This window comes from Oncorhynchus masou, chromosome 28 (genome assembly GCF_036934945.1).
Source record: "Oncorhynchus masou masou isolate Uvic2021 chromosome 28, UVic_Omas_1.1, whole genome shotgun sequence".
In the NCBI taxonomy this organism is placed as follows: domain Eukaryota; kingdom Metazoa; phylum Chordata; class Actinopteri; order Salmoniformes; family Salmonidae; genus Oncorhynchus; species Oncorhynchus masou.
Genome location: NC_088239.1, coordinates 80,955,142 through 80,980,623, shown reverse-complemented (window position 1 = coordinate 80,980,623; position 25,482 = coordinate 80,955,142). Strand labels below are relative to the sequence as shown.

Here is a 25,482-nt window from a genome sequence, read left to right as displayed (position 1 = left end):
ACCAAAGGACCAAGCAGCGTGGCCAGGAGGAGCAGGGATCCTGGGCCCGGGAAAAGAGTGAGTTGAGGAGCTCATGGACATGGGAGGAGGTTATGACAGGGGACAAGACACTGCCATGGAAACAGGCGGAAACAGCACGGGAGGAACGGCGAAGATACCAGGAGTCACGGCAACGAGGCAAGCATGAGAGGCAACCCCCAATTTTTTGAGGGGGGCACACGGGGAGATTGGTGGAGTCAGGGTTCAGACCTGAGCCAACTCCCCTTGGTTACCGTGGGGAGCGAATGACTGGTCAAGCGCCGGTTCTGCGCACCATGCCTTCGGTGTGCAGCTACAGCCCGGTGCGCTCTCTGCAAGCTCCCCGCAGTTGCCGTGCTAGAGTGGGCATTCAGCCAGGAGTGATTGTGCCGGCTCAGCGCTCCTGGCCTCCGGTGCGTCTCTTCGGCCCAGGTTATCCTGCGCCAACTCTACGCACGGTGTCCCCGGTTTGACCAGCTAAGCCCAGTGCGGCCTGTTCCAGCTCCCCACACTTGCCGGGCTAAGGGGGGTATCCAGCCAGGACGAGTTATGCCAGCTCTGCACTCCAGACCTCCGGTGCGCCTCCACGGTCCAGTGTGATCCATGGCACGAAGCCTCCAGTGATGATCCATGGTACGAAGCCTCCAGTGATGATCCAGGGCCCGGAGCCTCCAGTGATGATCCATGGCCCGAAGCCTCCAGTGATGATCCATGGCACGGAGCCTCCAGTGATGATCCATGGCACGAAGCCTCCAGCGTAGATCCGCAGTCCGGAGCCTCCAGCGACGGTCCCCAGCCCGAATCCTCCAGCGACGGTCCCCAGTCCGGAGCCTCTAGCGACGGTCCCCACTACGGAGCCTCCAGCGACGGTCCCCACTACGGAGCCTCCAGCGACGGTCCCCAGTCCGGAGCCTCCAGCGACGGTCCCCAGTCCGGAGCCTCCAGCGACGGTCCCCAGTCCGGAGCCTCCAGCGACGGTCCCCAGTCCGGAGCCTCCAGCGACGGTCCCCAGTCCGGAGCCTCTAGCGACGGTCCCCAGTCCGGAGCCTCTAGCGACGGTCCCCAGTCCGGAGCCTCCAGCGACGGTCCCCAGTCCGGAGCCTCCAGCGACGGTCTTCAGTCCGGAGCCTCCAGCGACGGTCCCCAGTCCGGAGCCTCCAGCGACGGTCTTCAGTCCGGAGCCTCCAGCGACGGTCCCCAGTTCGGAGCCTGCAGCGACGGTCCCCAGTCCGGAGCCTCCAGCGACGGTCCGGAGCCTCCAGCGACGGTCCCCAGTCCGGAGCCTCCAGCGACGGTCCCCAGTCCGGAGCCTCTAGCGACGGTCCCCAGTCCGGAGCATGCAGCGACGGTCCCCAGTCCGGAGCCTGTAGCGACGGTCCCCAGTCCGGAGCCTCCAGCGACGGTCCCCAGTCCGGAGCATGCAGCGACCGCCCCCAGTCCGGAGCATGCAGCGACCGCCCCCAGTCCGGATCTTCCGGCGATGATCGATGGTCGGTTTCCTCCGGCGATGATCTGCGGCCCGATTTCTCCAGTGAAGGGCCATGCACTAGGGCCGCCACCAAAGCGAAGGGATCTGCGGGCGGAGGGGGGTCTACGTCCCGCACTGGAGCCGCCGCCGTGAAGAGATGCCCACCCGGACCCCCCCCTTTAGAGTCAGGTCTTGTGGCCGGAATCCGCACCTTTGCGGGGGGGTACTGTCACGCCCTGGCCATAGAGAGGCTTTTATTCTCTATTTTGGTTAGGCCATGGTGTTACTAGGGTGGGCATTCTAGTTTCTTTATTTCTATGTTTTCTATTTCTTTGTTTTTTGCAGAGTGTGGTTCCCAATCAGAGTCTGTCGTTGTCTCTGATTGGGAATCATACTTAGGCAGCCTTTTTTCCACCTGTGTGTTTTGTGGGTAGTTGTTTTCTGTATAGTTTTTTTGGCTTACAGTTCGTTTTTCTCTTTGTTATTTTGTTTGAGTGTTTTGATCAATAAAAATCATGAACACTTACCACGCTGCTCTTTGGTCCGATCCTCATTCTGACGAGAGCCGTGACAATAATGGGGAAGATGGGCAACAGCTGGAGAGGGATGAAGACAACAGATCAGGGTGTGACATGGATACAAGGACTAACCATTGAGGAGATTGCCCCTTTAAACACTGCATATTTATCTTGTTTTGAAAACATATACACACTTGCTGCATGCAGGCGGCACAGTAGGAGTCAGTCCACCATCTAAAGGTATTGTGTAACCCAAGGCTCTCACACCCTGTTCCCGAAGAGCTACTCTCCTGTAGGTTTTCGCTCCAACCCCAATTGTAACTAACTTGATTCAGCTTATCAACCAGCTAATTATTAGAATCATGTGCACCAGATTGGGGTTTGAGTGAAAACCTACAGGATGGTAGATCTCCGGGAGAGCCCTGATGTAACCTGTACATGTCAATACAATGATTAGTATTTTAGGTTTCTCAGAATATACATCAGTCTTTGCACATTGACCAAAGATTGTCTGTGAAAAATCTAATTTGCGTCTATTTCATGAATTATAATGTGTTAGAAATGTGCTTCTAAAACACCATGAAGAAGATATCCATAGAAAACAGAAAGTGTCACCAAATGCTGCAGTTGGCCGTCCTATCGCCTCTTGAATATCAACCGTCAATTTCTGTTCATTTTCCAACGATTCTACATGTGGATACGGTCCAAACAGCCAAACAATGTTTGTCATCACCCACTAGGTGATAGCAAACACATTGCAGCCACACGATGATTTTAACCGTTCGATCGCTGGCGTGTCTGACCTGTAAAATAACTTTCTGACATGTCTGGGTGGATGTCTGGGTTTAACCTATTTCTAGCTGGTTGTCTCGAAGGTCACAATGGGGTCGTGTAACGGTCATGAACATAAGGCATGTGACATCATATCACCATGCTCTTAACACAAATATCTGTGGTACACTCTTAGGAAAAAAAAAGAGTTCCAATGGGTTCTACATGGAACCAAAAGGGTTCTACATTGAAGCCAAAAGGGTTCTACCTGGAACCAAAAAGCGTTCTTCAAAGAGGACAGCCGAAGAACCCTTTTAGGTTCTAGATAGCACATTTCTTTCCTGAGTGTAGTAGTTCAAAGCTAATAGATATGGTATCGGGCATGAACGTCAAGATGAGGTCATGTAGGGGTTGTGTATGGGTAATGATGGGGTTATGTAGGGGTCAAAATGATAGAGCATGGTAAGCATGGTCTCTATATGAGGACCTACTTTACATTAAATGGCACCCTCTCTTCTCTACTCCCCCCAACCCCCACCTCCTATCCCCTCTTACTTGTCAACTCTTCTCCTCCCCATATCCTATCTCTTCCTCCCCTCCCTCCCTCCTCCTCCTCGCTCTCCTCGCTTCCTCCTCTCTCTCCTCCCCTCCCCTCTCTCTCCTCCAGAGAGGCCCTGTACACTGTTCTGTTCCTCCACAGGGAAAGAACAACCCCGCCTCCTGGCTGAGAAGGTGCTGGATGGAACCTCCTGTGGCTCTCAGGGGTCTGGCCTCTGTGCCAACGGGACATGTCAGGTACACCAGTCATGTGACAGGGGACTTTTCAGGTACACCAGTCATGCGACAGGGGACTTTTCAGGTACACCAGTCATGTGACAGGGGACTTGTCAGGTACACCAGTCATGTGACAGGGGACTTTTCAGGTACACCAGTCATGTGACAGGGGACTTTTCAGGTACATCAGTCATGTGAACTTGCCCCTAGACGCTGATCTTGGGTCAGTGCATATCCCCACTAATGGTAAAGGTTAGGATTGGGGCAGGGGAAGCTGATCCTAGATCTGTACCTAGGGGAAACTACATGTCATGTCGCATGGGACTTGTCAGGTAAACCAGTCATGTGACAGGAGACGAGTTAGGTTCCAGTGTGTTCTACATTTTCAGTAATTCAATGGTAGATTTACACAATATAGTTCTAAATAAAGCTGGAAGTTTTGCATCGCTTAATGGCACACAAAACCCAAAGCCCTGGAGATTTTTGTAAGTGTTATTCGCAGCCATCTCACGCAACATTTTTCTGATGTCTCTGATGCAGGTTAGTCTGATCTGATGTCACAGTTCTCGGACAGCAAAATTGTGAAAATTGTTCCATATTGCAGAAAGAGAAAGTCATTTTCCAAGCTGTTTCCCCAACACATATTTTTTTAATACCACAAAAAACGCATTCCATGTCTCCTTCCAAACAAAGTCTTCAATGTCAAGTCCAGCAAGAAAATAAATGGTGCTTAAATCACTGACCCAAAATGGTACTTAAATCACTGACCCAAAATGGTGCCCTATTCTCTATTTAGTGCACAATTGTTTTTACCAGGGCCCATAAGACTTTGGTCAAAAGTAGTGCACTGTGTAGGGAATAGTGTGCAATTTGGGTCACAGACCCATTGTTATCGGCGGAGCCCCACAGCCACCCTCCATTATGTTGACTGCACTCCCAGGAGCAGGAGAACGTGCCTTCAGTAGACAGACGATCGACCCATGACCAGAACCTCTTTCTCTGGTAGAAAAATAGACAACTGGGGAATATTTCAGAAAACACAGGGAGGATTTGCGGGGATTATTTCCTGCTATCTGGGCTGGAGAGAGATGATGGAGAGAGATGATGGAGAGAGATGATGGAGAGAGATGATGGAGAGAGATGAGAGAGAGAGAGAGAGAGAGAGAGAGAGAGAGAGAGAGAGAGAGAGCAATAGAGAGAGAGAGAGCAATAGAGAGAGAGCAATAGAGAGAGAGAGAGCAATAGAGAGAGAGAGAGCAATAGAGAGAGAGAGCAATAGAGAGAGAGCAATAGAGCAATAGAGAGAGAGCAATAGAGCAATAGAGAGAGAGCAATAGAGCAATAGAGAGAGAGCAATAGAGCAATAGAGAGAGAGCAATAGAGCAATAGAGAGAGCAATAGAGAGAGAGCAATAGAGAGAGAGCAATAGAGCAATAGAGAGAGAGCAATAGAGCGAGAGAGAGAGCAAAAGAGCAATAGAGAGAGAGAGGCAGACAGACAGGCAGACAGAGAGCGAGAGAAAAAGGCAGGGAGAGAGAAAAGCAGACAGACAGACAGGCAGACAGAGAGTGAGAGAGAAAGGCAGAGAGAGAGAAAGGCAGACAGACAGGCAGACAGAGAGCGAGAGAAAAAGGCAGGGAGAGAGAAAGGCAGACAGACAGGCAGACAGAGAGTGAGAGAGAAAGGCAGAGAGAGAGAAAGGCAGACAGACAGGCAGACAGAGAGCGAGAGAAAAAGGCAGGGAGAGAGAAAGGCAGACAGACAGACAGACAGACAGACAGACAGGCAGACAGAGAGTGAGAGAGAAAGGCAGAGAGAGAGAAAGGCAGACAGACAGACAGACAGACAGACAGGCAGACAGAGAGCGAGAGCGAGAGCGAGAGAGAAACAAAGTAATATGTTGCCCTGGCGTTGTAAGGATGTTTCCACGCTCCCAGAGTAGGTCGTGGCCCAAGCCCCAGCACACACCCATCATCCTCTCTGACATACGGATGGCCCATCTGTGAACTGCTGGCTCTTGGTCAAAAGAATCTGCTCTCCAGCTACATATTTTTTTAAACATTTATTTATTTATTTGTTTTGAACCTTTATTAAACTAGGCAAGTTAGTTATGAACAAATTACTGTCTACTCACCATAGTACTGTCTGATCACCATACTACTGTCTGATCAGTACTGTCTACTCACCATAGTTCTACTGTCTACTCACCATAGTACTGTCTGATCACCATAGTACTGTCTGATCACCATAGTACTGTCTGATCACCATAGTACTGTCTGATCACCATAGTACCACTGTCTGATCACCATAGTACTGTCTGATCAGTATGGTCTTCTCACCATAGTACTGTCTACTCACCATAGTACTAATGTCTGATCACTATAGTACTGTCTGATCAGTATGGTCTTCTCACCATAGTACTGTCTACTCACCATAGTACTCTCTGCTCACCATAGTACTACTGTCTGATCACCATAGTACTGTCTGATCACCATAGTACTGTCTGATCAGTATGGTCTTCTCACCATAGTACTCTCTGCTCACCATAGTACTGTCTGCTCACCATAGTACTGTCTGCTCACCATAGTACTGTCTGCTCACCATAGTACAGTCTACTCACCATAGTACAGTCTACTCACCATAGTACAGTCTACTCACCATAGTACTACTGTCTGATCACCATAGTACTGTCTGATCACCATAGTACTACTGTCTACTCACCATAGTACAGTCTACTCACCATAGTACTACTGTCTGATCACCATAGTACTGTCTGATCACCATAGTACTACTGTCTGATCACCATAGTACAGTCTGATCACCATAGTACTACTGTCTACTCACCATAGTACTACTGTCTGATCACCATAGTACAGTCTACTCACCATAGTACTGTCTACGTACTGTCTGATCACCATAGTACTACTGTCTGATCACCATAGTACTACTGTCTGATCACCATAGTACAGTCTACTCACCATAGTACTGTCTACTCACCATAGTACTACTGTCTACTCACCATAGTACAGTCTACTCACCATAGTACAGTCTACTCACCATAGTACTACTGTCTGATCACCATAGTACAGTCTACTCACCATAGTACTACTGTCTGATCACCATAGTACTGTCTGATCACCATAGTACTACTGTCTGATCACCATAGTACTGTCTACTCACCATAGTTCTACTGTCTACTCACCATAGTACTACTGTCTGATCACCATAGTACAGTCTACTCACCATAGTACTACTGTCTGATCACCATAGTACAGTCTGATCACCATAGTACTACTGTCTGATCACCATAGTACAGTCTACTCACCATAGTACAGTCTACTCACCATAGTACAGTCTGATCACCATAGTACTACAGTCTACTCACCATAGTACTACTGTCTGATCACCATAGTTCTACAGTCTACTCACCATAGTACTACTGTCTGATCACCATAGTACTACTGTCTGATCACCATAGTACTGTCTACTCACCATAGTACTACTGTCTGATCACCATAGTACAGTCTACTCACCATAGTACAGTCTACTCACCATAGTTCTACTGTCTACTCACCATAATACTGTCTGATCACCATAGTACTGTCTACTCACCATAGTACTACTGTCTACTCACCATAGTACTCTCTGCTCACCATAGTACTGTCTACTAACCATAGTACTACTGTCTGATCACCATAGTACTGTCTGATCACCATAGTACTACTGTCTGATCACCATAGTACCATCTACTCACCATAGTACTACTGTCTACTCACCATAGTACTCTCTGCTCACCATAGTACTGTCTGATCACCATAGTACTACTGTCTGATCACCATAGTACTACTGTCTGATCACCATAGTACTGTCTACTCACCATAGTACAGTCTACTCACCATAGTACAGTCTACTCACCATAGTACTGTCTGATCACCATAGTACTGTCTACTCACCATAGTACTGTCTGATCACCATAGTACTATATGTATTGGTCAGGTTTGGTTCCTAGTGAATACACCCCTGGCTAAACTGGGCCTGTTTGGTTCCTAGTGAATACACTCCTGGCTAAACTGGGCCTGTTTGGTTCCTAGTGAATACACCCCTGGCTAAACTGGGCCTGTTTGGTTCCTAGTGAATACACTCCTGGCTAAACTGGGCCTGTTTGGTTCCTAGTGAATACACCCCTGGCTAAACTGGGCCTGTTTGGTTCCTAGTGAATACACTCCTGGCTAAACTGGGCCTGTTTGGTTCCTAGTGAATACACCCCTGGCTAAACTGGGCCTGTTTGGTTCCTAGTGAATACACTCCGGCTAAACTGGGCCTGTTTGGTTCCTAGTGAATACACTCCGGCTAAACTGGGCCTGTTTGGTTCCTAGTGAATACACCCCTGGCTAAACTGGGCCTGTTTGGTTCCTAGTGAATACACCCCTGGCTAAACTGGGCCTGTTTGGTTCCTAGTGAATACACCCCTGGCTAAACTGGGCCTGTTTGGTTCCTAGTGAATACACTCCTGGCTAAACTGGGCCTGTTTGGTTCCTAGTGAATACACTTCTGGCTAAACTGGGCCTGTTTGGTTCCTAGTGAATACACTCCGGCTAAACTGGGCCTGTTTGGTTCCTAGTGAATACACTCCGGCTAAACTGGGCCTGTTTGGTTCCTAGTGAATACACCCCTGGCTAAACTGGGCCTGTTTGGTTCCTAGTGAATACACTCCTGGCTAAACTGGGCCTGTTTGGTTCCTAGTGAATACACTCCTGGCTAAACTGGGCCTGTTTGGTTCCTAGTGAATACACTCCTGGCTAAACTGGGCCTGTTTGGTTCCTAGTGAATACACCCCTGGCTAAACTGGGCCTGTTTAGTTCCTAGTGAATACACTCCTGGCTAAACTGGGCATGTTTGGTTCCTAGTGAATACACTCCTGGCTAAACTGGGCCTGTTTGGTTCCTAGTGAATACACCCCTGGCTAAACTGGGCCTGTTTGGTTCCTAGTGAATACATCCCTGGCTAAACTGGGCCTGTTTGGTTCCTAGTGAATACATCCCTGGCTAAACTGGGCATGTTTGGTTCCTAGTGAATACACCCCTGGCTAAACTGGGCCTGTTTGGTTCCTAGTGAATACATCCCTGGCTAAACTGGGCATGTTTGGTTCCTAGTGAATACACTCCTGGCTAAACTGGGCCTGTTTGGTTCCTAGTGAATACACCCCTGGCTAAACTGGGCCTGTTTGGTTCCTAGTGAATACATCCCTGGCTAAACTGGGCCTGTTTGGTTCCTAGTGAATACACCCCTGGCTAAACTGGGATGTACAATACACATTAACAGATGCTGTCCTACATTATACTTCTCTATCACCCACGCAAATCAGCCCTCCACCCAAAGTAGTCTCCTATTGTACAAAAATATGTCTAGGCCTGTCTGAGATTACAGTAGTGTGTAGACAGTAGTATGTAGACAGTAGTGTTTAGACAGTAGTATGTAGACAGTAGTATGTAGACAGTAGTGTGTAGTATGTAGACAGTAGTATGTAGACAGTAGTGTGTAGACAGTAGTGTGTAGACAGTAGTGTGTAGACAGTAGTGTGTAGACAGTAGTATGTAGACAGTAGTGTGTAGACAGTAGTGTGTCGACAGTAGTATGTAGACAGTAGTGTGTAGACAGTAGTATGTAGACAGTAGTATGTAGACAGTAGTATGTAGACAGTAGTATGTAGACAGTAGTGTGTAGACAGTTGTATGTAGACAGTAGTGTGTAGACAGTTGTATGTAGACAGTAGTGGGTAGACAGTAGTATGTAGACAGTAGTATGTAGTATGTAGACAGTAGTGTGTAGACAGTAGTATGTAGACAGTAGTGTGTAGACAGTAGTATGTAGACAGTAGTATGTAGACAGTAGTATGTAGACAGTAGTATGTAGACAGTAGTGTGTAGACAGTAGTATGTAGACAGTAGTGTGTAGACAGTAGTGTGTAGACAGTAGTATGTAGACAGTAGTGTGTAGACAGTAGTATGTAGACAGTAGTGTGTAGACAGTAGTGTGTAGACAGTAGTATGTAGACAGTAGTGTGTAGACAGTAGTATGTAGACAGTAGTGTGTAGTATGTAGACAGTAGTATGTAGACAGTAGTGTGTAGACAGTAGTGTGTAGACAGTAGTATGTAGACAGTAGTATGTAGACAGTAGTGGGTAGACAGTAGTGTGTAGACAGTAGTATGTAGACAGTAGTGTGTAGTATGTAGACAGTAGTATGTAGACAGTAGTGTGTAGACAGTAGTGTGTAGTATGTAGACAGTAGTATGTAGACAGTAGTGTGTAGACAGTAGTATGTAGACAGTAGTGTGTAGACAGTAGTGTGTAGTATGTAGACAGTAGTATGTAGACAGTAGTGTGTAGACAGTAGTGTGTAGACAGTAGTGTGTAGACAGCAGTGTGTAGTATGTAGACAGTAGTGTGTAGACAGTAGTATGTAGACAGTAGTGTGTAGTATGTAGACAGTAGTATGTAGACAGTAGTATGTAGATAGTAGTATGTAGACAGTAGTATGTAGACAGTAGTGTGTAGACAGTAGTATGTAGCCAGTAGTGTGTAGACAGTAGTGTGTAGACAGTAGTGTGTAGTATGTAGACAGTAGTATGTAGACAGTAGTGTGTAGACAGTAGTGTGTAGTATGTAGACAGTAGTATGTAGACAGTAGTGTGTAGTATGTAGACAGTAGTATGTAGACAGTAGTATGTAGACAGTAGTGTGTAGACAGTAGTATGTAGACAGTAGTGTGTAGACAGTAGTGTGTAGACAGTAGTGTGTAGACAGTAGTGTGTAGTATGTAGACAGTAGTATGTAGACAGTAGTGTGTAGTATGTAGACAGTAGTGTGTAGACAGTAGTGTGTAGACAGTAGTGTGTAGACAGTAGTATGTAGACAGTAGTGTGTAGACAGTAGTATGTAGACAGTAGTATGTAGACAGTAGTGTGTAGACAGTAGTATGTAGACAGTAGTGTGTAGACAGTAGTGTGTAGACAGTAGTATGTAGACAGTAGTGTGTAGACAGTAGTGTGTAGACAGTAGTGTGTAGACAGTAGTATGTAGACAGTAGTGTGTAGACAGTAGTATGTAGACAGTAGTGTGTAGTATGTAGACAGTAGTATGTAGACAGTAGTGTGTAGACAGTAGTGTGTAGACAGTAGTATGTAGACAGTAGTATGTAGACAGTAGTGGGTAGACAGTAGTGTGTAGACAGTAGTATGTAGACAGTAGTGTGTAGTATGTAGACAGTAGTATGTAGACAGTAGTGTGTAGACAGTAGTGTGTAGTATGTAGACAGTAGTATGTAGACAGTAGTGTGTAGACAGTAGTATGTAGACAGTAGTGTGTAGACAGTAGTGTGTAGTATGTAGACAGTAGTATGTAGACAGTAGTGTGTAGACAGTAGTGTGTAGACAGTAGTGTGTAGACAGCAGTGTGTAGTATGTAGACAGTAGTGTGTAGACAGTAGTATGTAGACAGTAGTGTGTAGTATGTAGACAGTAGTATGTAGACAGTAGTATGTAGATAGTAGTATGTAGACAGTAGTGTGTAGACAGTAGTGTGTAGACAGTAGTGTGTAGTATGTAGACAGTAGTATGTAGACAGTAGTGTGTAGACAGTAGTGTGTAGACAGTAGTATGTAGACAGTAGTGTGTAGACAGTAGTGTGTAGTATGTAGACAGTAGTATGTAGACAGTAGTGTGTAGACAGTAGTGTGTAGTATGTAGACAGTAGTGTGTAGACAGTAGTGTGTAGTATGTAGACAGTAGTATGTAGACAGTAGTGTGTAGACAGTAGTATGTAGACAGTAGTGTGTAGACAGTAGTATGTAGACAGTAGTGTGTAGACAGTAGTGTGTAGACAGTAGTAGGTAGACAGTAGTGTGTAGTATGTAGACAGTAGTGTGTAGACAGTAGTGTGTAGACAGTAGTATGTAGTATGTAGTATGTAGACAGTAGTGTGTAGACAGTAGTATGTAGTATGTAGACAGTAGTGTGTAGACAGTAGTGTGTAGTATGTAGACAGTAGTGTGTAGACAGTAGTATGTAGACAGTAGTGTGTAGACAGTAGTGTGTAGACAGTAGTGTGTAGTGTGTAGACAGTAGTGTGTAGACAGTAGTGTGTAGACAGTAGTGTGTAGTATGTAGACAGTAGTGTGTAGACAGTAGTGTGTAGTATTTAGACAGTAGTGTGTAGTCAGTAGTATGTAGACAGTAGTGTGTAGACAGTAGTGTGTAGACAGTAGTGTGTAGACAGTAGTGTGTAGTATGTAGACAGTAGTGTGTAGTCAGTAGTGTGTAGACAGTAGTATGTAGACAGTAGTGTGTAGTATGTAGACAGTAGTGTGTAGACAGTAGTGTGTAGACAGTAGTGTGTAGACAGTAGTGTGTAGACAGTAGTATGTAGACAGTAGTGTGTAGACAGTAGTGTGTAGACAGTAGTGTGTAGACAGTAGTGTGTAGACAGTAGTATGTAGACAGTAGTGTGTAGTGTGTAGACAGTAGTGTGTAGACAGTAGTGTGTAGACAGTAGTGTGTAGACAGCAGTGTGTAGTATGTAGACAGTAGTGTGTAGACAGTAGTATGTAGACAGTAGTGTGTAGTATGTAGACAGTAGTATGTAGACAGTAGTATGTAGACAGTAGTATGTAGACAGTAGTATGTAGACAGTAGTGTGTAGACAGTAGTATGTAGCCAGTAGTGTGTAGACAGTAGTGTGTAGACAGTAGTGTGTAGTATGTAGACAGTAGTATGTAGACAGTAGTGTGTAGACAGTAGTGTGTAGTATGTAGACAGTAGTATGTAGACAGTAGTGTGTAGTATGTAGACAGTAGTATGTAGACAGTAGTATGTAGACAGTAGTGTGTAGACAGTAGTATGTAGACAGTAGTGTGTAGACAGTAGTGTGTAGACAGTAGTGTGTAGACAGTAGTGTGTAGTATGTAGACAGTAGTATGTAGACAGTAGTGTGTAGTATGTAGACAGTAGTGTGTAGACAGTAGTATGTAGACAGTAGTGTGTAGACAGTAGTATGTAGACAGTAGTGTGTAGACAGTAGTATGTAGACAGTAGTATGTAGACAGTAGTGTGTAGACAGTAGTATGTAGACAGTAGTGTGTAGACAGTAGTGTGTAGACAGTAGTATGTAGACAGTAGTGTGTAGACAGTAGTGTGTAGACAGTAGTGTGTAGACAGTAGTATGTAGACAGTAGTGTGTAGACAGTAGTATGTAGACAGTAGTGTAGTATGTAGACAGTAGTATGTAGACAGTAGTGTGTAGACAGTAGTGTGTAGACAGTAGTATGTAGACAGTAGTATGTAGACAGTAGTGGGTAGACAGTAGTGTGTAGACAGTAGTATGTAGACAGTAGTGTGTAGTATGTAGACAGTAGTATGTAGACAGTAGTGTGTAGACAGTAGTGTGTAGTATGTAGACAGTAGTATGTAGACAGTAGTGTGTAGACAGTAGTATGTAGACAGTAGTGTGTAGACAGTAGTGTGTAGTATGTAGACAGTAGTATGTAGACAGTAGTGTGTAGACAGTTGTGTGTAGACAGTAGTGTGTAGACAGCAGTGTGTAGTATGTAGACAGTAGTGTGTAGACAGTAGTATGTAGACAGTAGTGTGTAGTATGTAGACAGTAGTATGTAGACAGTAGTATGTAGATAGTAGTATGTAGACAGTAGTGTGTAGACAGTAGTGTGTAGACAGTAGTGTGTAGTATGTAGACAGTAGTATGTAGACAGTAGTGTGTAGACAGTAGTGTGTAGACAGTAGTATGTAGACAGTAGTGTGTAGACAGTAGTGTGTAGTATGTAGACAGTAGTATGTAGACAGTAGTGTGTAGACAGTAGTGTGTAGTATGTAGACAGTAGTGTGTAGACAGTAGTGTGTAGTATGTAGACAGTAGTATGTAGACAGTAGTGTGTAGACAGTAGTATGTAGACAGTAGTGTGTAGACAGTAGTATGTAGACAGTAGTGTGTAGACAGTAGTGTGTAGACAGTAGTAGGTAGACAGTAGTATGTAGTATGTAGTATGTAGACAGTAGTGTGTAGACAGTAGTATGTAGTATGTAGACAGTAGTGTGTAGACAGTAGTGTGTAGTATGTAGACAGTAGTGTGTAGACAGTAGTATGTAGACAGTAGTGTGTAGACAGTAGTGTGTAGACAGTAGTGTGTAGTGTGTAGACAGTAGTGTGTAGACAGTAGTGTGTAGACAGTAGTGTGTAGTATGTAGACAGTAGTGTGTAGACAGTAGTGTGTAGTATTTAGACAGTAGTGTGTAGTCAGTAGTATGTAGACAGTAGTGTGTAGACAGTAGTGTGTAGACAGTAGTGTGTAGACAGTAGTGTGTAGTATGTAGACAGTAGTGTGTAGTCAGTAGTATGTAGACAGTAGTGTGTAGACAGTAGTATGTAGACAGTAGTGTGTAGTATGTAGACAGTAGTGTGTAGACAGTAGTGTGTAGACAGTAGTGTGTAGACAGTAGTGTGTAGACAGTAGTATGTAGACAGTAGTGTGTAGACAGTAGTGTGTAGACAGTAGTGTGTAGACAGTAGTGTGTAGACAGTAGTATGTAGACAGTAGTGTGTAGTGTGTAGACAGTAGTGTGTAGACAGTAGTGTGTAGACAGTAGTGTGTAGTGTGTAGACAGTAGTGTGTAGACAGTAGTGTGTAGACAGTAGTATTGGAGACATAATGAATTACTGAATGTTTCTGCATATTGTTAATGTTCTCCAAAGCACCCGAACAAGACTGTCAGTCAACAGTCGATCAAACCTTTTTTTAAACCACCAACCCCCGTCCCCCGTCCCCCGTCCCCCGTCATCAGAGGACAACATTATTTTAAGCTTTATTTCTGTTTAACTGTATTATCTACAATGTGAGACTGTTGTTAACCTGAGGTTTCTGTGTTGTTGTCTAGAAAGTGGGCTGTGACAGGATCCTGAGTTCGATGGCAAGAGAGGACCACTGTGGGGTGTGTAATGGCAACGGCAAGTCTTGTAAGGTCATCAAGGGGGACTTCAACCACACCAAAGGAGCAGGTACCGTACCCCCTCAGTAGGTTTAGGGCAACCTTGCCCCTGGACGCTGATCTTGGGTCAGTTTAGCATTTTCCCCACGAATGGTTAAGGTTAGGATTCGGGGAAGAGTAAGCTGATCAGAGATCTGTACCTAGGGGGAATCTTCTGCGTGTAATCTAACGTTACCTCTGGCTGCCAATCTCCCTCGGTTTGTCTTAGAGAGTCTCACAGAACTGGACTTTATCTCCTAACAAGCTGTAGCACTATTACAGGGAATGTTCTTAATATTTGAATGAAGTGTATGGATTTAAAAACTGTGTTGAATTACTGCTGATAAGCTCCCTAAATGATTAGCACTTTCTATTGTAGCTTGTTAGTTAAAACATATATTGGTTGTATGTTTAAGCAATAAGGCCCGAGGGGGTGTGGTATATGGCCAATATACCACGGCTAACGACTGTTCTTAGGCAAGACGCAACGTGGAGTGCCTGGATACAGCCCTTAGTCATGGTATATTGGCCACCACAATCCCCCGAGGTGCTTTATTGCTGTTATAAACTGGTTACCAACGTAATTAGAGCAGGAAAATAAGTGTTTTGTCATACCTGTGGTATACAGTCTGATATACCACAGCTGCCAGCCAATCAGCATTCAGGGCTTGAACCACCCAGTTTATAATGCTCTATAGTAACTTTTACAAGTCCTTTTGCAGATGCTCTTATCCAGAGTGAGAAAGCATTCTCTTTTTGTATTTTTCCCCATACTGGTCCCCCCGTGGGAATTGAACCCACAACCCTGGCATTGCAAGTGTCATGCTCTACCAACTGAGCCACACGGTACCAGTACGGTAAAAAAAAGTAATGACATCATTATTAACTACCAATAAAAGTTTACCACAGCCCAAGGAGAGAGCGAGAGAAAACAGGAAGGAATTTACAGCTCTTGTTTTTTGTTGTTGTTCACACACGGGGTCCGATTATTAAAACTCATCATTATTCACAAGAGACACAGATAAGTATTTATATCCAACGTATCAGTCAAACTGGATGTCACAAACGGACAGTTTTTTTAGTTAGGTCATTCATTACTTGCAGAGTTATTTTCTGCTCCGAAAAAAAAAGAAACAAAAGGACCTAGCCTCTCCTCCGTGGACCCTGAATCAGCACTAAGCTGTATCTTAAAGACTGGACAAAGTTTTTAAAAATCAGCCTTTTGAATACAACTTCAAAGCAAGTTCAGATTACACAGCGAACAATGTCAACATCCCGTGCCATGAATGGCTATGGCTCGGCAACGGTGAGGAACACCTTTCTCGACCTTGAATGGATCTCATTCATACGTACTCAAGCTCCCCGGACCACGCTAGGCTAACTGTGACCATCAGTTCGGTAGCAGGGGGACCCCACACATAGATCTATTCACGGCCTGTGATCCCGAGCACAGGGGGTAGAGACACACGTGAACACACAGGACAGAAGCTCTTCCAGTCAGCCCACCTGGCTCTCTTAGAAGTGAAGTGACTGAACTGTATGTTACATGTACACATGGTACTAGTGAGCTAGATTTTATTTGTTTATTTTTATTTCACCTTTATTTAACCAGGTAGGCTAGTTGAGAACAAGTTCTCATTTGCAACTGCGACCTGGCCAAGATAAAGCATAGCAGTGTGAACAGACAACACAGAGACAACACAGAGACAACACAGAGACAACACAGATAGTTCTAGTGCTGGCAGGGACGCAACAACCGTACAGTTACATCCCCCTTCTCTCTCTCTCTCTACCTCTCTCTTTATCTCTCTCTCTACCTCTCTCTTTATCTCTCTCTCTCTCTCTCTCTCTCTCTCTCTCTACCTCTCTCTTTCTACCTCTCTCTTTATCTCTCTCTCTACCTCTCTCTCTCTACCTCTCTCTTTATCTCTCTCTCTACATCTCTCTACCTCTCTCTTTATCTCTCTCTCTACCTCTCTCTTTATCTCTCTCTCTACCTCTCTCTACCTCTCTCTCTCTACCTCTCTCTACCTCTCTCTCTCTCTCTCTACCTCTCTCTTTATCTCTCTCTCTACCTCTCTTTATCTCTCTCTCTCTACCTCTCTCTTTATCTCTCTCTCCACCTCTCTTTATCTCTCTCTCTCTACCTCTCTCTACCTCTCTCTTTCTCTTTCTCTCTCTTTATCTCTCTCTCTACCTCTCTCTTTATCTTTCTCTCTCCACCTCTCTCTTTATCTCTCTCTCTCTACCTCTCTCTTTACCTCTCTCTCTACCTCTATCTCTCTCTCCACTTCTCTCTTTATCTCTCTCTCTCTACCTCTCTCTTTATCTCTCTCTCTCCACCTCTTTCCCCTCAGGCTACGTGGAAGCTGTGATCATCCCCAAAGGGGCCAGGAGAATCAGAGTGATGGAAGAAAAGCCTGCACAGAGTTATTTGGGTAAGATACGGACCGCTGTTGCTTTGAACAGGGTGATACAGTAGCAAACAACTCTCTTGAATCTAGCAGTAGTCCCTTTGTATGTCTCTAATAGTGTGCCCATGTGACTTTAAATAGAACACATTTAATAAAGCACATTTTCTCTTCACCAAAGTCCAGAGGGCTATATATCCCTATGGCAACCTCATCGGCCACCTCATCCAGCTTTACAGAGAGAGCATCAACTCCCACAGCTCTAGCATTCACATCCACACACACTCTCCTCTCATCACTCCTCTCAATCCACTTGGCCCGTTCAAGTCGCTGCTCTTGGATCAGTCCTTCCCCATCTTAAGAGAGAGAACACTTAAGGAGAATGTGTAGTGTGAGACCCCTGTCTGCCAGAATGTATAGTGTGTGCACGACTAAGTTGGGAAGACGAAAAACGTAATGAAAGACGTTTGTTTAATGTGAGAGGCTCAGCGATGTTAGGCTTTTAAAAGTCGTGTAGTGTACGCCTGGTATTACTCCCCCAGCTCCTTCACATCTATACAGAGATCACCCCTCTCAGCTTTCATGTGCCCAGTCCACTGCTCTTAGATAAGTCCTTCCCCCAGCTTTAGTGAGAGAGCGTTACTCCCCCAGCTTTCGAGTCTCACTAACTTCCTGAACTCCTCCACATTTCCTCTCATCTTTCACGTGCCCAATCCACTGCTCTCCGATTAGTCCTTCAGCCAGCTTTAGTGAGAGAGCATTAGTTCCCCAGCTCCACACATCTCCTCTCATCTCTCATATGGCTGTCTTTCAGATGTCTCTCTTTCAGATGACTCCTAGTGGAACCACACAACACAGGCCCTGCGCTGTATCCACCTGTCTAATATGTGTCAGCAGACCTGGCTGCTATCAGGGAATAATCTGTCTCAAGTGGCACCCTATTCCCTACGTAGTGCACTACTTATACCCTTCTGGGATTCAGACTGACTGTTTTCCTCCCCTGCCTGCTAGCGTCCTGACTCCTGCCTTTCATGTGATTAGGAACCACGAGGCGGCTCACTTTGAAAACACTGAGAGGCTGCAGGGGCAATCCCGTCTACTTCCCCAGAGTCCCTACTTCCCCAGTGTCTCTACTTCCCCAGTGTCTCTACTTCCCCAGTGTGTCTACTTCCCCAGTGTCTCTACTTCCCCAGTGTCTCTACTTCCCCAGAGTCTCTACTTCCCCAGTGTCTCTACTTCCCCAGAGTCTCTACTTCCCCTCCTCTCTACTTCCCCAGAGTCTCTACTTCCCCAGAGTCTCTACTTCCCCAGAGTCTCTACTTCCCCAGTGTCCCTACTTCCCCAGTGTCCCTACTTCCCCAGAGTCTCTACTCCCCCAGAGTCTCTACTACCCCTCCTCTCTACCTCCACAGACTCTACTCCCCAGAGTCTCTATTTCCCCAGAGTCTCTACTACCCCTCCTCTCTACTCCCCCCCCTCTCTACTTCCCCAGAGTCTCTACTTGGTCCTCTCTACTTCCCATCCTCTCTACTTCCCCAATGTCTCTACTTCCCCTCCTCTCTTCTTCCCCAGAGTCTCTTCTTCCCCAGAGTCTCTACTTTGTCCTCCTCTCTACTTCCCCTCCTATCTTCTTCCCCAGGGTCTCTATCTCCCCAGAGTCTCTACTTTGTCCTCCTCTCTACTACCCCCTCCTCTCTTCTTCCCCAATGTCTCTACTTCCCCTCCTCTCTACTACCCTCCTCTCTTCTTCCCCTCCTCTCTACTTCCCCTCCTCTCTACTTCCCCAGAGTCTCTACTACCCCAGAGTCTCTACTTTGTCCTCCTCTCTACTTGCCCTCCTCTCTACTTCCCCTCCTCTCTTCTTCCCCAGAGTCTCTACCTCCCCAGCGTCTCTACTTTGTCCTCCTCTCTACTTCCCCTCCTCTCTACTTCCCCAGTCTCTACTTCCCCAGAGTCTCTAGTTTGTCCTCCTCTCTACTTCCCTCCTCTATACATCCCCTCCTCTCTACTTCCCCAGAGTCTCTACTTTGTCCTCCTCTCTATTTCCCCTCCTCTCTACTTCCCCTCCTCTACTACCCCAGAGTCTCTACTTTGTCCTCCTCTCTACTTGCCCTCCTCTCTACTTCCCCTCCTCTCTTCTTCCCCAGAGTCTCTACCTCCCCAGAGTCTCTACTTTGTCCTCCTCTCTACTTCCCCTCCTCTCTACTTCCCCAGAGTCTCTACTTCCCCAGAGTCTCTAGTTTGTCCTCCTCTCTACTTCCCTCCTCTATACTTCCCCTCCTCTCTACTTCCCCAGAGTCTCTACTTTGTCCTCCTCTCTACTTCCCCTCCTCTCTACTTCCCCAATGGCTCTACTTCCCCTCCTCTCTACTTCCCCCTATTCTCTACTTCCCCAATGGCTCTACTTCCCCAATGGCTCTACTTCCCCTCCTCTCTACTTCCCCCTCTTCTCTACTTCCCCTCCTCTCTACTTCCCCAGTCTCTACTTCCCCAGAGTCTCTACTTCCCCAGAGTCTCTACTTTGTCCTCCTCTCTACTTCCCCTCCTCTCTACTTCCCCTCCTCTCTTCTTCCCCAGACTCTCTACCTCCCCAGAGTCTCTACTTTGTCCTCCTCTCTACTTCCCCTCCTCTCTACTTCCCCTCCTCTCTACTTCCCCAGAGTCTCTACTTTGTCCTCCTCTCTACTTTGTCCTCCTCTCTACTTCCCCTCCTCTCTACTTCCCCTCCTCTCTACTTCCCCTCCTCTCTACTTCCCCAGAGTCTCTACTTTGTCCTCTCTACTTCCCCTCCTCTCTACTTCCCCAATGGCTCTACTTCCCCTCTTCTCTACTTCCCCCTCTTCTCTACTTCCCCTCCTCTCTACTTCCCCAGGGTCTCTACTTCCCCAGAGTCCTCCTCTACTTCCCCTCCTCCTTACCCAGAGCCTTTACTTCCCCTCCTCTCTACTACCCCTCCTCTCTACTTCCCCCTCCTCTCTACTTCCCCCTCCTCTCTACTTCCCCAGTGTCTCTACTTCCCCCACCACCAGTCCTTCCTCACTCCCCATTCGCTAAGCCATCGCTCTCCACCCTCCCAGGTTGCCAATCTGCTAAGGAGAAGCCAAATGAGTTCAAACGCATGTAGAGGGAAGAGTGATAAGATTGGACAAGAGGTTACTGTTAGGATTCTGGCGAGTGTGTGTGTGTGTGTGTGTGTGTGTGTGTGTGTGTGTGTGTGTGTGTGTGTGTGTGTGTGTGTGTGTGTGTGTGTGTGTGTGTGTGTGTGTGTGTGTGTGTGTGTGTGGAGGGAATAACACCATTCTACAGTACGTTATAGAATACATTATCAAAGGAGATAAACAAGGTTCAAAAAACAAGCATCAATTGTTGTAAATATATATTGACGTTTCAAATAATTTTGTAAACTCGCCAAGCTCCTAAAGTTAAAATTCCCCATAAACTGAATACAAACACATCTAAGATGAAGGACCTCACAGTTAAACACATCTAAGATGAAGGACCTCACATCGAAACACATCTAAGATGAAGGACCTCACAGTTAAACACATCTAAGATGAAGGACCTCACAGTTAAACACATCTAAGATGAAGGACCTCACAGTTAAACACATCTAAGATGAAGGACCTCACAGTTAAACACATCTAAGATGTAGGACCTCACAGTTAAACACATCTAAGATGAAAGACCTCACAGTTAAACATGTCTAAGATGAAGGACCTCACATCTAAACACATCTAAGATGAAGGACCTTACAGGTAAACATGTCTAAGATGAAGGACCTCACAGTTAAACACATCTAAGATGAAGGACCTTACAGGTAAACATGTCTAAGATGAAGGACCTCACAGTTAAACACATCTAAGATGAAGGACCTCACAGTTAAACACATCTAAGATGAAGGACCTCACAGTTAAACACATCTAAGATGAAGGACCTCACATCGAAACACATCTAAGATGAAGGACCTCACAGTTAAACACATCTAAGATGAAGGACCTCACAGTTAAACATATCTAAGATGTAGGACCTCACAGTTAAACACATCTAAGATGAAAGACCTCACAGTTAAACACATCTAAGATGAAGGACCTCCCAGTTAAACACATCTAAGATGAAGGACCTCACAGTTAAACATGTCTAAGATGAAGGACCTCACAGTTAAACACGTCTAAGATGAAGGACCTCACAGTTAAACACATCTAAGATGAAGGACCTCACAGTTAAACACATCTAAGATGAAGGACCTCACAGTTAAACACATCTAAGATGAAGGACCTCACAGTTAAACACATCTAAGATGAAGGACCTCACAGTTAAACACGTCTAAGATGAAGGACCTCACAGTTAAACACATCTAAGATGAACGACCTCACAGTTAAACACATCTAAGATGAAGGACCTCACAGTTAAACACATCTAAGATGAAGGACCTCACAGTTAAACACATCTAAGATGAAGGACCTCACAGTTAAACACATCTAAGATGAAGGACCTCACAGTTAAACACGTCTAAGATGAAGGACCTCACAGTTAAACACATCTAAGATGAAGGACCTCACAGTTAAACACATCTAAGATGAAGGACCTCACAGTTAAACACATCTAAGATGAAGGACCTCACAGTTAAACACATCTAAGATGAAGGACCTCACAGTTAAACACGTCTAAGATGAAGGACCTCACAGCTAAGTGGTAAACAGAACTTTGGCCAGACTGCTGCCTTGTATTTTTCTTCCCTCACAGTATCAACAACATCCGTCCAAGTTACATGTGCATCAAAACACTGGAAACATCCCAAAATGGTACTCTATTCACTATATAATGGACTACATTTAACCAGAGCCCATAAATGACTATCTAGGGAATAAGGGTACCATTTGGGACTGTAACCATTAAGTCTCTGCTGCATTTCCTTGTTTACTTTCTACAGCACTCAAAGACACAAACAAGCATTCCATCAACAGCGACTGGAAGATAGACCGCCCAGGAGCCTTCAACATGGCGGGCACCACCGTTCACTACGTCCGGAGAGGACTGTGGGAGAAAATGTCAGCCAGAGGTCCCACTACCTCCCCGCTGCATCTCATGGTAAATGACTTCCTTATTTCCTTATGTCTCTGTAAACCTGGGTTCAAATACTATTTGGAATCTTTGAACCTGCTTTCAGCATTTGCTTTAGCCTGCCTTGAGTGGCTCAGTTGTTAGAGCAATGGCACTTGCAAGGGTTGTGGGTTTGAGTCCCTCGGGGCATTAGTATCAATGGAAAATGTATGCGTTCACTACTCCAAATTGCTCTGGAATAAGAGTGTCTGCTAATGTACAGTCACTTTTTCTGACTGATGGAGTAGGTGACGTCTCAACTCACAAAGCCTTTATGAACTCATCATATGTAACAGTTTGTTATTACGCTGCTGTACGACAGACATTACACTGCTGTACGACAGACATTACACTGCTGTACGACAGACATTACACTGCTGTGCGACAGACATTACACTGCCGTACGACAGACATTACACTGCCGTACGACAGACATTACACTACCGTACAACAGACATTACGCTGCCGTACGACAGACATTACGCTGCCGTACGACAGACATTACGCTGCCGTACGACAGACATTACGCTGCCGTACGACAGACATTACGCTGCCGTACGACAGACATTACGCTGCCGTACGACAGACATTACGCTGCCGTACGACAGACATTACACTGCCGTACGACAGACATTACACTGCTGTACGACAGACATTTTTATTTTTTTATTTTACCTTTATTTAACCTTTATTTATCTAGGCAAGTCAGTTAAAAGAACAAATTCTTATTTTCAATGACGGCCTAGGAACAGTGGGTTAACTGCCTGTTCAGGGGCAGAACGACAGATTTTGTACCTTGTCAGCTTGGGTATTTGAACTTGCAACTTGCAACCTTTTGGTTACTAGTCCAATGCTCTAACCACTAGGCCGCCCCTGCTGTCCAACAGACATTACACTGCTGTACAACAGACATTACACTGCTGTACAACAGACATTACACTGCTGTACGACAGACATTACGCTGCTGTACAACAGACATTACGCTGCTGTGCAACAGGCATTACACTGCTGTGCAACAGACATTACACTGCTGTACGACAGACATTACGCTGCTGTACAACAGACATTACACTGCTGTACGACAGACATTACACTGCTGTACAACAGACATTACACTGCTGTACGACAGACATTACACTGCTGTACAACAGACATTACACTGCTGTACGACAGACATTACACTGCTGTACGACAGACATTACACTGCTGTGCAACAGACAAAGCAGTAAACATGTCTAATGGAACTACGGAATTTCTGGTGGTACTATATCCACAGGCGGAAGCGCACTCCCCATATGTCAGGTCAGGTTGTGAGTTGGCCTGTGACCAGCCTGGCAGCCTGAGCGCAGACGCGATTAATGATTGAGGATATGATTGGCTGCACGGCTGCCGTTATTAGCTGGCTGCGGCTAGCGACAGCTCTGTCATTGCTGAGATTAGGGTTATAATTTGAATAGGATTAGCCTCCTGACAACTACTAATGAGATGATGTGTTAACGGGGGAAGGGGAGGGGTGTGCATCCTGTCCTGCACAGTGGTATCATGAAGTAATAAATGTTAAATGTTAGGGGCTGGCAGGGTAGCTTAGTGGTTAGAGCGTTGGACTAGTAACCACAAGGTTGCAAGTTCAAATCCCCGAGCTGACAAGGTACAAATCTGTTGTTCTGCCCCTGAACAGGCAGTTAACCCACTGTTCCTAGGCAGTCATTGAAAATAAGAATTTGTTCTTAACTGACTTGCCTAGTTAAATAAAGGTAAAAAAAATAATAATTAAACAGTAGCGTGTGGGCGTCAATATGACATCAAATCAACATGACATCAATACGATATCAAATCATGTCTCAGTGGTTTTGGAAAGTGTCTCTTCAAAAACAGTTGTTTGTTTCTTCTCCATTTTTGGAAATTAAGTTTATGTATGTGTAATGTTTTCATTTCAATGTATTTACGGAGGAAGTAGTCTTTTGAGAAGCTATCCAGTGTTTGTGTACTTTGAAGATTATTCAAAGACCAAGGCTCAAATAAATACAAGTATTTTTTCTGAAACAATCCTTAGTCCCTAACCCCTAGTCCCTACCGTTAGTCCCTAACCCGTAGTCCCTAACCCCTAGTCCCTAACCCCTAGTCCCTAACCCCTAGTCCCTAACCCCTAGTCCCTAACCCTTAGTCCCTAACCCCTACTCCCAACCCCTAGTCCCTAACATCTAGTCCCAACCCCTAGTCCCTAACCCTTAGTCCCTAATCCTTAGTCCCTAACCCCTAGTCCCTAACCCCTAGTCCCTAACCGTTAGTCCCTAACCCGTAGTCCCTAACCCCTAGTCCCTAACCCCTAGTCCCTAACCCTTAGTCCCTAACCCCTAGTCCCTAACCCTTAGTCCCTAACCCCTAGTCCCTAACCCTTAGTCCCTAACCCCCACTCCCAACCCCTAGTCCCTAACTCCTAGTCCCTAACCCTTAGTCCCTAACCCCTACTCCCAACCCCTAGTCCCTAACTTCTAGTCCCAACCCCTAGTCCCTAACCCCTAGTCCCTAACCCGTAGTCCCTATCCTTAGTCCCTAACCCCTAGTCCCTAACCGTTAGTCCCTAACCTGTAGTCCCTAACCCCTAGTCCCTAACCCCTAGACCCTAACCCTTAGTCCCTAACCCTTAGTCCCTAACCCCTAGTCCATAACCCTTAGTCCCTAACCCTTAGTCCCTAACCCCTAGTCCCTAACCCTTAGTCCCTAACCCCTAGTCTCTAACCCCTAGTCCCTAACCCCTAGTCCCTAACCCTTAGTCCTAAACCCCTAGCCCCTAATCCCTAACCCCTAGTCCCTAACCCGTAGTCCCTAACCCCTAGTCCCTAACCCTTAGTCCCTAACCCTTAGTCCCTAACCCCTAACCCTTAGTCCCTAACCCCTAACCCTTAGTCCCTAACCCCTAGTCCCTAACCCTTAGTCCCTAACCCCTACTCCCAACCCCTAGTCCCTAACACCTAGTCCCTAACCCTTAGTCCCTAACCCTTAGTCCCTAACCCTTAGTCCCTAACCCTTAGTCCCTAACCCCCACTCCCAACCCCTAGTCCCTAACTCCTAGTCCCTAACTCCTAGTCCCAACCCCTAGTCCCTAACCCTTAGTCCCTAACCCTTAGCCCCTAACCCTTAGTCCCTAACCCTTAGTCCCTAACCCCTACTCCCAACCCCTAGTCCCTAACTTCTAGTCCCAACCCCTAGTCCCTAACCCTTAGTCCCTAACCCCTAGTCCCTAACCCCTAGTCCCTAACCCTTAGCCCCTAACCCTTAGTCCCTAACCCTTAGTCCCTAACCCCTACTCCCAACCCCTAGTCCCTAACTTCTAGTCCCAACCCCTAGTCCCTAACCCTTAGTCCCTAACCCCTAGCCCCTAACCCC

General features: G+C 45.9%; 1 protein-coding gene across 1 annotated transcript in view; it reads left to right on the top strand.

The window, feature by feature from the left end:
• LOC135517071 (A disintegrin and metalloproteinase with thrombospondin motifs 19-like) overlaps positions 1-25,482 on the top strand; it is a 123,342-nt gene that overhangs the window by 63,286 nt on the left and 34,574 nt on the right. Inside the window, exons 13-16 of the mRNA XM_064941092.1 lie at positions 3,443-3,570; positions 14,495-14,615; positions 16,942-17,022; positions 21,926-22,083. Of these exons, the coding sequence (XP_064797164.1) occupies positions 3,443-3,570; positions 14,495-14,615; positions 16,942-17,022; positions 21,926-22,083 (488 nt within the window). The remainder of the gene's footprint in view (positions 1-3,442; positions 3,571-14,494; positions 14,616-16,941; positions 17,023-21,925; positions 22,084-25,482) is intronic.